This window comes from Durio zibethinus, chromosome 22 (genome assembly GCF_047325235.1).
Source record: "Durio zibethinus cultivar Kanyao isolate XHJ-2024 chromosome 22, ASM4732523v1, whole genome shotgun sequence".
In the NCBI taxonomy this organism is placed as follows: Eukaryota; Viridiplantae; Streptophyta; class Magnoliopsida; order Malvales; family Malvaceae; genus Durio; species Durio zibethinus.
Window position 1 is genome coordinate 19,390,434 of NC_143183.1, and position 12,515 is coordinate 19,402,948.

The following is a 12,515-nucleotide window of genomic DNA, read 5'->3' on the forward strand; positions in this document are numbered from 1 at the left end:
TTCATTTGGGTTGAGTAAGGAGTGAGTCAGAGTGGGATTCCATGAGTGCTGAAATGGACATATCATTTTATTTAAGCTAAGGGCCTCCTGTGGTCTGTCTGGGAGGATTGGTTTCCTCGATCATCCCATGTGTGTTGTTCCTGTTTATTCGTACGATAAAGTTAATTCCCACAATCGTCAAATCAATATACATTCAATTATATAAAATTCGATATTCAAATTATTTGTTAAAGAAAGATTCACCTAAATATTTCCACTAATATCTCATTAAAACCTCATTTCATGACAAATTAATTAACCTCCAAATTATTAAATATAATTTATGTTTATTTGAGATTATTAAATATATTTTACAATTATTCACTTAACTTTTCTTCAAGCTTATTAATTATCAAGTCTTAAATATTTTAATCATGTCACGTCCTTCCTTCATCATATAAAATTAAAAAGAATATCTAAATATTATATGAATTAAAAATTATTTCCCTTAAAGATTTCTCAATATTTACTCTATACCTTCTTTTTTACTAAATTCTTAAATATTTTATTAACTTAAACATCAAAATGTGTCACGAAAAATCAACTTCAACATCCGTTAACCGTATTTCATTATTGCAGGTTTCAACTCTCTCACACAGCCACTAAACTTCTTCTCTTTTCGACCAACATCCTAAAACGCCATCAGTAATTTGGTTAGTTTTGACTAAGGATATAAATAATATATTAATACTCGTAAATTATTTGGGTTCAATTTGAAAAAAATTTAAATTCGATTCGATTATTATCGAGTTAAGCTCAAACTCAAGTAGTTCGATTTATCGATCGAGTCGAATTCGAGTATTCTTATATCCGACTCGAATAACTCACAAACCTAATCGAGCTTTTATATTTAAATAATTTTTATTATTTTAATTAATAAAATATTTTGAGTCCGAGTTTAAGTTCGAGTATGAATAATTAAACTCTTATCAAGTATATAAATCGAATTTATTTTTACATATTAATCGAGTTTAATCAAATGAGTTCGAGTAGCTCGAATTCGATCATAAATTAAACTCGAATTTAAAAAATAAAATTCAATCGAACTCAAATTAAATATTGAACTTTAAATTATGAATCAAACTCGAATTCAAACTTCTTACTATTCGATCTGACTTGACTCAATTACATTTTTACTTTTTACTCCATCCATGAACATCTTCTCTTTTGCTATAAAATTTTGACAATATAAAATATTTGATAGTATTTTTTTAAAATTTCCTTGATTGATTGATGGAACGTAAAGAAGATACTGACATGGATTTATTTTAAAATTTTGATAATCAGATTTTATTGATTCAATTTTCAAATTAAATGAATATAATTATAATAAAATAAAATTTTTTCACTTTTCTATATCCATTAATGGTTATGAAATCGAAGGTGAAATGATTGAAATTTTCAATGGTATACAAATCACACATATAATCAATTAAGGAGCAATCATTTTATAAAATCAAACCGCAAACATATAGTAAAGTATAGAGTAGAAAATATAATCAGAAATGGAACACGGGAACATAATTCAGCATCCTGAAACGATTGAGTTGCAACGCAGCATGGTTTTGAGTTACAAAAGGGGAATAATAGTGTACGTTTGCATATGATCTCACAGAATATTACACACCTGAGAAGCCAAAACCCCATATGCTGCTGCATCTAAGGCATCAAAGGCCGGCTTACACTTTGCCTAAAAAAAAAAATCAAAGGATATATGATCATGAAAAACCTATCCGTCGGAGGGATTGAATTTCGAGGTGCAAATCCTTTTTTTTTTTTTTTATCATTGAAGAAAGGAATGATAGGAAAAAAAATTCCTTCCATCCTTTTTAATTTTGAAAAATTTAAGTACTAAATTTATAATGTAAAAATTAAATGATGGGTACATTTTTTTTATTAAAAGATAGATATGATTTTTAAAAAATATTTTGTATTAGTAAAAGTTAAAAAGAAAATAGTATAAGTATAATTTAATAAATAACATATTTTTCTTTAGTTACAATTGATTTAACAATTAAACAGTTTTTTAGTTACTTAAGATTTTTATTTTTTTTCATTTAAAAAACTTCATCCAGTGGTTTTTAAAAGTAAATTATCAAAAGCAGTAAAATTTTTAATTAATTTTTATTGGTTCATTAATACTCAAGCTTATTTCTTTCAATAAGCAAATAGAGGAGGAAGCATATAGTATTACTATTAAGTGCAAAGATGTAAACCAAAGGAAGAGCAATAATACCATCCGCGCTGGTGCTGCTGCTCCTGCTGGAACAATTGCAAGAGAGGTTGATGTTGCTGGAACAAGAGAGGCTGATGCTGCTGGAACATGTGCAGAAGAGGTTGTTCCATCATATTCTTGATCACATGGTTCTATACTCGAAGATGAAACCTGAGAATGTGGGAATGAGATGTATATTTGGGAGAATGTATATTTCAGAGAAAAATTATTGTTTGTATTGCCCAATTGGCATCTTACATAGATGATGACATGTGAAATGATGTTCACATGGATTGATAACATAGCTTTTGAAAGGAATTGTGCATCAATGTACTAATAGTAGCAGAATTTTAAAAGTTTTCAATTTTCTAAAATCAAGATCAATCAATAAGATTATACAAACATGATAATTAATTTTGGCTAAGATTAGATTATCTCTTATGTCAATTTTTCTTAGCGCTAAACAAGAGCTCACCTAATTTGTTTTAATAAGTTAAAAGTTGTCCAAACATCTAGCCCCTAATGATGATCCATATGGATAACTATGAAAGATCCATATGAGTTTGGCTACTTTTGGGGTAACATAAAGCAATTTAATTCCCAATTAATCCTCATGCATGCCAGTTTCTATAACAAGTAGACATTATGTCTTGTTAATTCCTCTACTTTTGGGTTTAATCCAATCTAAATTAAATTAAATTAAATTAAATTTATCTTTATTTTAATCTTTCATAATTGTCTTATTATGTGTGACCAATTAGATTTTTTAGCATGTTGACAATAAACATAAACATTACAATTCTTATGTTCGAACTTAGAAGAATAAAACTTTTTGATTTCATTACATATTTCTCTAATTAATCAATCTCATACTTATAAATTATGATCAATACTAGTTACATTATCATGACCCCCAATTACTAAAAAAAAATCAATGTGGCTTGACAATCTAAATGTACATGGTCTTGATGTATAATTAATATCATTTCATCACTCAATATCTCAGCTTGAACATTGAGCATGATTTAGTATTTACGCAATATTATTCAACTATGTTAAATATTGTCATTGATATTAACTAATAAATAAGCTTTAAAACAATTTTAAACTATTATTTTATGTTGGTTAAAGATTTTTAAAATTAATTCAATCAAAATTAATTAAGATAAAAAATAATCAAGACTTTCATAAGATATGAAATATCACAATATAACAACATTTTCACCAAAATTTGATTTGGCTTGAAGAGCATATACTAATTATTTTAGCTAAAAAAAGCTTAATACATAAATACACCCTTATCCTTTTGTATGAAATGGATATAAGCTCTTGATCATTTATTATATTTTTATTTTTGAAAAAATTCAAAAGGTAGAAAAATTTTAAAAATTAGAAAAAAAAAAAAAAAAGAAAAGAAATCAACAAATATTTTTTACTCAATTTTTTATTTTTGAAATTAAAAAATTACAAATTTGAAAAAAACAATAGTTGTATTCAAAAGAATAAAAATATTTGATTTTTTCAAAATAAAATTTTAACATGAAAAATAGATTTTTTAATAAAAATATCAACAAATATTTTTCTAAAATTAAAAAATACTTAAATTTGGAAAATAAAAAGCAAAAAATTAATTTTTTTATTTTTTGAATTTTTAAAATTTTTAAGAATGAAAATTTTTTAATAGAAAATATTTGTTGATTTTCCCTTTTTATAAAATAAAAAATTTAATAAAAAAATTATCTATTTTATACAAAAAAATTGAAGGAATGTTTGGAAATTAAGCCAAATTTTTATACTTGATTATTTAGACCAATAATAAAATATATGTAAAGATTGGAAAAGATAGATTTGAATCTCTCTCCAAAAATTACATAAACCAATAAAAAACTTATTAAAATAATATTGATTTTTACTTTTGAACTATGATATAGGAAGAAGGGAAAATCAAACGATAGAAAATTCTATAGTAAAGAACAATTTTTATTCTTTCCACTTTTTCTTTTTTCACCAAAAGTTATTGTAAAATGTATCAATCATTCATGATTTTTATACAATATTTTATTTTTATCAACAACCTTTAAAACTGAATATTTGGATCCTCAACCATTTAAACATATTCAAAATTTATTCATTTTATCCGATACCAACATAAGTGGCAAGTGGAAGTTTATGTAGCATAAATTCAAACTCAGAAATCATACAAGCCGACTTGTTTTGTCACGAGGAGATTCACGTAAGGTTAAGGGGACAAAACTTATATAAAATTTTATAAGTGAAGTTTGTAAAATTAAAAAAAAATAATTTAATAAAACTTTTAATAAAACAATCTAAATCGATAGATTGATAAAATTTAACGTGAAATTAGTAATATGTAAAAAAAAATATTTATAATGTTATTTATAATTTAAATTTAATCGATACTTATTTATTATTAAAAATTTTATACATATTTTTACTAAAAATGTATAGAATATATATATAAATTTATCAAATTTTTTTAAAATTTTATACACTTGATCTATGTAATGAGATCTTTCAACTTATAATTTTAATTTTTGACTTTTGTTTTTTTTAATCGTTTCTGATAAGAAACGTCATGAACTTTATCTAAAAAACTTTGTCTAAGTCTTACCCAGATTGAAGTGTTAAATATTGTCATATTTTAATGATGGTTTATGAAAATGGATGAATTTAGATCATTTTAAAAGAACTTGAATTTAAAAATTTGTGTAATATTACACAAAGCCGTGAATATATGGTGCAATTTACTCAAAATAGCCATTTAAATTTTCAACCTGGAATACTTACTAACCTTATTTGAGGCAGCTGCCCCTTCAAATGCATCTCTCCTCTTCAGTTTAAGCAAAGTGAAGTTATCCACAAATTGATGGCGGTGAGACTGACGGCCGATTGTATATTTCTTAGCCTTGAAACATTTAACACAGATGCAGTAATTCCTGTTGGAGCAGTGGAAGCATTCGATGCAACAAAAGTAGATATCTTTGATAAATTGGTTACAACCATCGCAAATTGGCCTTCCACTTTGAATTATATAGTAGAGAGTCATGACGTCCATGAACTCCAGGTGCTCTTTATTTCCTCTGCAAAGCTGCTTAAACAAATCCGAACTCTTCCATTCTAGATATTCTTCTTGCCTCATGAAGTCCAGAAATTCATGGAGGCACACTTTGCCATCAAAATTGCTATCCATCTCGTTGAAAAAATTTTGGGCATCCATCTGGATATCCGAGGAGGCAACCTCGAAATAGGCTTGCCCAATTTCGTGCAATTCCTCCATCAATCTCTCTTTTAATAAGCTTCGATGAAATTTGCTCTGGAGAAATTCAATTTCGATGTTTTTGGGAATCAATCTCTCTTTCGTGCAATTCAATTTGTTCGTGCAATAAAGACTGGTTTTTTTACATAGTGTTTTTTATATACGAGCGGACTTTCGTGTTCTTGTCTAAAGTCTAGCTCGGCCGCTCAGTCAGATTCGTTAGGAAAGTTGACTAATCAAAACAAAAATTAGAAGTATTAATAAAATAATAATTCAGGTTTAGTTTAAGATTTTTTGTTCACGGCCTAGTTTCATCAGATTTCATATCCTCAAGTCGAAAAGTTTGGATGTATGGTGAGGATGATTCAATTAAATTAAAAATAATAATAATAATTATTATAATTATAATTAAAAAAAATTTATTGTAATTGTGATTAAAATTTTTTTATATTAAATGAATCTTATTAAAATTGATATTTAAATTTAATTAATAATATAATAAATTTAATTATATCATACTAAAAATACGATAGAATTTAAATCCCTCTACTAAATGAATAATCCATTCCATGGATGGACAAATTTATTTATAAATCTAAATAACAATGAATATTTAATTTTTTCTCTTGTTTCCTAGATTCCAATCTCTTTTGTATAAAAAAATAATTATGTAATTGTTTGATTCACAATTACATAAATTAAATTTCCATGCATGTGAATGCGAAAGTTGACAAAGTTAGGGTAATGGTGGTTTCGTGGCAATTTCAATGCATTTGCTTAACAGAAAAAGATTTCTAGTGGTGGAAAGGATTTCATTTAAAAATTTCTTTTTTGTAATATGTTCTCTTTTTGGAATTAGAATAGTGCCCACGCTTCACCAAGATTTTTTTTTTAATATTTATAAAAATTTTCAATTGAATTAGCCATAAAGGGTAACTTTAAATTATATTATATTAAATAATAATTGTTTATTTAAATATTTTTATTTCTTATATGTTTTAGGATTTACATATATTGATATTAATATAATTATATTAATTATGAAAAATAAATATATGAAAATTAATTACTTACAAATTACATATGTAACACAATCTTTTAAAAATTAATCCACAATTTTAAGTAACTTTCTTAAAAAATTTATTCAATTAATTATTTTAGTTATTTTTTGTTGTTAGTTATTTTTTTTAAACAATATAAAATATATATGTTTCTTACTTTTATTTAATTTTATATATACTAATTTCTCAAGTAAATTGTAGTGCATTTTGTTTGTTGAATATTTATGTGAGTGTAGAAAACAATGAATATCTAATAACAACCACTATTGGAAGAGTCGTTTCCATTGACTCCCAACGTAAAGAAATGGAAGATGTTCACATCATAGATGCCTTGATCAAGACAAAAGTTCTCTTTGGAACTACGGAAATGGAAACATTCAATGCATCATAAAAATAAAAATTTATATTTATGCATTATTGTGTATAAATCCTATCAATGAATCACATTTTATTATTTATTAGTAAATTTAAAATTTAAGATTTCTTAAAAGATAAAGTTGAAAAAATTAACAATTATTTTTGTTCAATTAAATAATTTTTAGTATTTACTTTTAAGTATTTTTTATGTTTTAAATTTATTAAGTAATGAGGTGACAATATATGATACATTGATAATGTGAGAGTATATTATGTGTATATATATATATATATATATATTTATTTATTACAATGTTACAATTTTATCAATTACAATAAAAAATTATGTTAAAATCCACAAATTATTAGTATGTGATTCACGTAAAACTTTGGACCCACAAAAATTTGATGGACAAATCTATTTATGAATCTAAATAACAATGAAAATCTAATAATGATCTAAAATTTTAAGATTGGAATAGTTTTTTCTTTGTTGATGGGCAAAAAATAAACATCTAAGCCAGTAAAACCAAAATCAAACAATCAATCAATCACATAAGAGATGATGATTTAACATTGGTCAACCAAACCAGCTATGGCCATGGATGAGAAAAAATATTCATTAGTTACAGAGAATTATAACATACAAATCATCAACAATCAATACCAAATAATATTCATAGACCTTCTTATTCTCCTCTAGTCTTATAAAATATTTTTAACCCAAACAAGTATATACTTATGTGATTCATCATACATATATGGACCATCTTATTCTCTTTTAGTCCACTCAAATATATACACTCATAAGGACCTTCTTAATTATTTTTAGTCCTATGGGGTGTCTATTTCATAAAATTCTATAACTCTCTTATATATTTTTCTTATACCTAATCTTATGGAGACTCCACCTATTTATAAGCATATAAACTTACCTATCAAAAATTTTTTTCCTATTAGAATTCTTCTTTTGCAAGTCTTATTGTCCATCAACCAATATCTAGCCAATCACATTTGGAATAAATCTCTATCTAAATCTCTTATTGGATTTGAGTCCATCCCAACACTAACATTACTTGTTTTTTATTAAAATGATAAAAATGAAATCTTATTGCATAAAAAAATCCTAACATTACTCTGAAAGAAATCTCAAAATAGCAAGCAACTTTCAATTAGCCTTATGCCCCCTTGTGATCAAGCAAAGGGTTTTTATCAACATCTGGCCCCTTTGATTCGTTAAAGCTCACCAAGCCTTTTCGGATCAAACTTGCTTTTGATCCTTATTGAGAGCATTAACATTATGATTAGGCAATGGATTGCCACTAACATTAGGTGTTGTTATCCCTGTTATATCAAAATTTATCATTCCGTCCTTGATTAATTATTGCAGTGCAATTTTCAATGGAATGTTCAACAATTCTATAATGGTAGTCACAATGAGCTGTAGGATCATACCATTTAAGATAAGGTGGTTTCAATAGCTCCAGATAGCTGTGGGCAATTAAGTGGTTATTGTAAAGCTCTCGATATAACTCAGTGTAAGTCATGGGAATTTGGTCAAATATAGGTTTTTCTCATGTAATTCGTAGCTCTTGTGAATCACTTATTGAGTTAGCAGGACAAAATTGAGGTCTTGCTAGAGGTTGAGTATTTAGGCTATATATGGAAGCTTGGGGTCTGAAAATGAGTTAATATGTTGGTGAGTAAGATGGCAATGGGACTGGTTGATATGGGCAAGATGAGGTATTATTCACTACAAGATAGTATGAAAAGTAACTTTGTGATGGATAAGGTTGATAACCTCTAAACTGTTGTTTGTCAAAACTCACAGCTTAAACTTCAGCTTCTTTCTTTTTTGGTGCTTTCTTGGTGGAAGCTTCGTTCCCTTATAACTTGCCATTCTTAATGGCATTCTCGATGATTTCGCCAGAAATCACCGTGTCAGCAAAATTTTTTATTGCATTTTTTATCATCTTTTCATAATAAAGAGATTTCAAAGTGTTGATAATTATCTAAAATATTAAATTTAAATAATTTATTAAGTATCCTTATATGTTGAAATATAATATATATATATATATGATTCGAATTTAAATAATTATCTAAAATATTGAATTTAAATAATTTATTAAAGAAAGTTATTTGATAAATAAAATAATACAAGCATTATCCTATGTGTCATTAAAAGAGACTATCCACCAAAATATCCATATAAGCCATTTTTATTTTGCAATCTTGTATGTCATAATATAATATAATATAAATAATTTAAATAAATCAATAAATAAATATATGTATATATATATGTATAAATATATTAGATTTACCTAACTTGGCTTGGTTACAATTTAATTAGAACTTTATTGATGCATAAACCAAAAAAAAAAAAAATTAAAACTTAATTTCATATTATATATTCGAAACTGATAACTCATACTTTTACAACATATTGGAACATAAAAAAAAATAAAATATAATTATCTGGATTTGATTCATGGGTATTATACTATTCAATAGATATGTTAAACTTAAATAACACTAATCACTAAATATATTTATCCACAATTAATTAAGTTCTTAGATACCACAAATTCATAAATGGCTAAGTTCCTGAATAGTTAGATACATCCAATTTTGGTTTTTGGTTCATGGTTATTTATACTACTTCATAGTAAATATGAATCTAGGCCCAAAATATTAAATTTAAATGACACTAAATACAAAATACATTCATCCACAATTAATTGGGTTCATGGGTATTATTAATTCATGAATGACTAAATTCATAAATAATTAAATTCATATAATTTAAAATAAAAAATAAGAACAATAGTGAATAATATCTATGAACCTAATTAATTACAAACCCTACACTCTGTCTTGTAACTCATTTAGTTCAACCCAATCAAAATGTCTCAATTCAATTAAGCATTTAAATTGACCAAATCTCATCTAATTTCTCTTGAACCCAAAATAATAATAGATATAGCTTTTTAAGACAATAAAGTCAAATTCATCATTCATCTTTAAATAGATGTAATTAACACCTTTAAAAATAATATTCTCAAGATGATGCCTTTCATCAATCCCCACAAAACATGACATCAAACCACAAACTCAATTAATAGAAAATATTTTCTTTATAATTAATTTGAAAAAGATAAAAAAAATTGAAAATCCAAAATGAAAAATATTACACACATATTCAATTAACCACTTGAGTTCAATTTTTGTGTTTTTGAAACATAAGGAACTGTATGAATTACACAAATTCATAAATAACTTTCTCATATTGAATAACCACGCAATTTTAATTTTATTATATAACTCAGTACTTTCAAAATAAAATATTGAAAATCTAAATGTCCCTTGCAGAGGAATTGGAATAGTTATAATAATTGTGCATGTGAAATATTTCACTGGATGGCACAATCAGTAATTGTGGCGATACCACTTCCAACCATCAGTGTTCTCTCGATTACTTTAAGCCTCGCCTTCATCCTCTCACGTTTTCCCTGAAGGTATTAATTAATTCAGAAATAGTTATTACTTCACAAAGAAATTTGGCTTTGTTTGAAAAACTAAAAAGTTAATCGTTAATTTTGAAAAGTTTAAAAATTTAATTGTTAATTTTGAAAAGCTTAAGTACTCAATTTATAACGTAAAAATTAAAGAATAAAAGAATAATTTAATTAAATAACATATTTTCTTTTGTGCCACTTTCAATTCTTAAAAAAATAGGAACGAGACTCTTACTTTTTTCGATGGCAACAAAAAATCTTCGTCCTATGTCTAATATTTTATTGTTAAATATAATTATAATTTTTTTGGTCGATTTGTCTATTCAGTAAATAAATAGAAATTTAATTAAATAACATATTTTTCTTTAAATACAATTGATTGAATAAGTTAAAAGTTTTTAGTTACTTAAAGTTTTTTACTTTTTCATTTAATTTTTTTCATCAATTGATTTTTAAAAATAAATGAACAAAAGCAGTAAAAATTCTAATTTAATTTTTAGTGAAAAATAGGACACAATTTTATTTCTTTTAACAAGTAAATATCAAAATCCATCACTTTAAATATTCATATAGCTTTAACTCAAAGATTAAACCCATCTGCTTTGCCCTGTGAACATTCACTTGGAAATTGATGTGGGGTTAAGGTAGCAAATACTGTAATATTTTGATGGTGGTTTTCCGAAAAGGGGTGAATTTAGAACATTTTAAAAGAATCTGAATAAAAAAAATTCATGAATGTACGGTGCAATTTACTAAAAAACAAAAAAAAAAACTTTTAATTTTTAAACATGGAACACTTACTAACCTTATTTGAGACAGCTGCCCTCTTCAGTTCAAGCAAAGCGAAGTTATCCACAAATTGATGGCGATGAGACTGAGAGCCGGTTATATAGTTCTTACTCTTGAAACATTGACAGCAAAGGCAGTAATTCTCGTTGGAGCTGTCGAAGCATTCGATGCAACAAAAGTAGGTATCTTTGATAAATTGGTTACAACCATCGCAAAATGGCCTTCCACTTCGAATTATATAGTACAGAGTCACGACGTCCATGAACTCCAGGGTCTCGCTTTTTCCTCTGCAAAGCTGCTTAAACAAATCCGAACTCCTCAAATTTTGATATTTTTCTTGCCTCATGAAGCCCAGATATTCATGGAGGCTCACTTTGCCATCCATATTGCTGTCCAATTTGTTGAAAAATTTTCGGGCCTCCTCCTTGATATCACGGGAGGCAACCTCAAAATAGGCATTTGCAATTTCGTGCAATTCCTCCATCGAACTCTCTTTCAAAGCTTGGATGAAATTTAGTTTTGAGAAATTCAATTTTGATCCAACGTTTGGCTCAGTGATTTCTATATTGTTTGCTAAAGGAGATGAACAAGTTGAATATTCTGCTCATCCCAAAAGTCAAGAAAGCAGGCAGGTATCCCATTCTAGACAGGCATAGCAAAAGTCATGGCTAATAGAGTAAACTATATATGAGGGAGTTGATTATTCAAAATCAGAGTTCATTTGCATTTACGAAGAGAAGACAGATTCAAGTCAACATATTGGCGGCCCATGGGGCATTTCATTACCTCTAAGTTGAAGAAAAGGGGAAGAAAATATCAAATGGCATTAAAGGTGGATATGAACAAAGCTTATGATAATGTTGCGTGGAGTTTTTTGGCAACAGTAACAAGGAAGATGGGTTTCAATGACAAATGGATTGGGTTAATAATGGAATGCATCTCTTTGTCTCCTACAACATAATTGTAAATGGTAAGAAATCTAGCATAATTATTCCCACTAGAGGTTTTAAGCATAATTGTCAATGGTAAAAAAAATTTGAAATGTATATATTTTAAAATTTTAATAAAAATTATATATGAGTTTGATAAAAATTTTTTTAAAAAGTTGTTTTATATTTTTTTATCGACATAAATTATAATATGAAATTTTTTATGTTTTACATGTATTTAACATAAAACAAACATGACACATATATATATAAATTGTCAAACTTACTTACAAAATTGAAATTCGATTTCTTACGTTTCTAATTTCT

The 12,515-nt window shown here is 26.3% G+C and overlaps 2 protein-coding genes across 2 annotated transcripts; both read right to left on the bottom strand.

Moving 5' to 3' along the window:
* Window positions 1-1,464: 1,464 nt before the first annotated feature.
* LOC149512665 (uncharacterized) lies at window positions 1,465-5,774 on the bottom strand. Its single transcript, XM_089751395.1, has 3 exons — window positions 5,067-5,774; window positions 2,276-2,425; window positions 1,465-1,729 (listed from the first exon to the last, which is right to left on the bottom strand). The coding sequence occupies exons 1-3, from the start codon at window positions 5,550-5,552 to the stop codon at window positions 1,649-1,651; spliced, it is 717 nt and encodes a 238-aa protein (XP_089607521.1). The 5' UTR covers window positions 5,553-5,774; the 3' UTR covers window positions 1,465-1,648.
* Window positions 5,775-10,133: 4,359 nt separating this feature from the next.
* LOC111307150 (uncharacterized) lies at window positions 10,134-11,907 on the bottom strand. The gene is made up of 2 exons (XM_022905170.2): window positions 11,276-11,907; window positions 10,134-10,464 (listed from the first exon to the last, which is right to left on the bottom strand). Exons 1-2 carry the CDS (start codon window positions 11,741-11,743, stop codon window positions 10,366-10,368), a joined length of 567 nt encoding a protein of 188 aa, XP_022760905.2. The 5' UTR covers window positions 11,744-11,907; the 3' UTR covers window positions 10,134-10,365.
* Window positions 11,908-12,515: the final 608 nt, after the last annotated feature.

Coding starts and splice junctions, on each gene's coding strand:
- LOC111307150 (XM_022905170.2), bottom strand. CDS start 11,743: ATGGAGGAATTGCACGAAATTGCAAATGCCTATTTTGAGGTTGCCTCC. Junction 10,465..11,275: donor GGGCAGCTGTCTCAAATAAG/GTTAGTAAGTGT, acceptor TAATACCTTCAG/GGAAAACGTGAGAGGATGAA.
- LOC149512665 (XM_089751395.1), bottom strand. CDS start 5,552: ATGGAGGAATTGCACGAAATTGGGCAAGCCTATTTCGAGGTTGCCTCC. Junction 2,426..5,066: donor GGGCAGCTGCCTCAAATAAG/GTTAGTAAGTAT, acceptor CCACATTCTCAG/GTTTCATCTTCGAGTATAGA. Junction 1,730..2,275: donor CAGCAGCACCAGCGCGGATG/GTATTATTGCTC, acceptor TTTTTTTTTTAG/GCAAAGTGTAAGCCGGCCTT.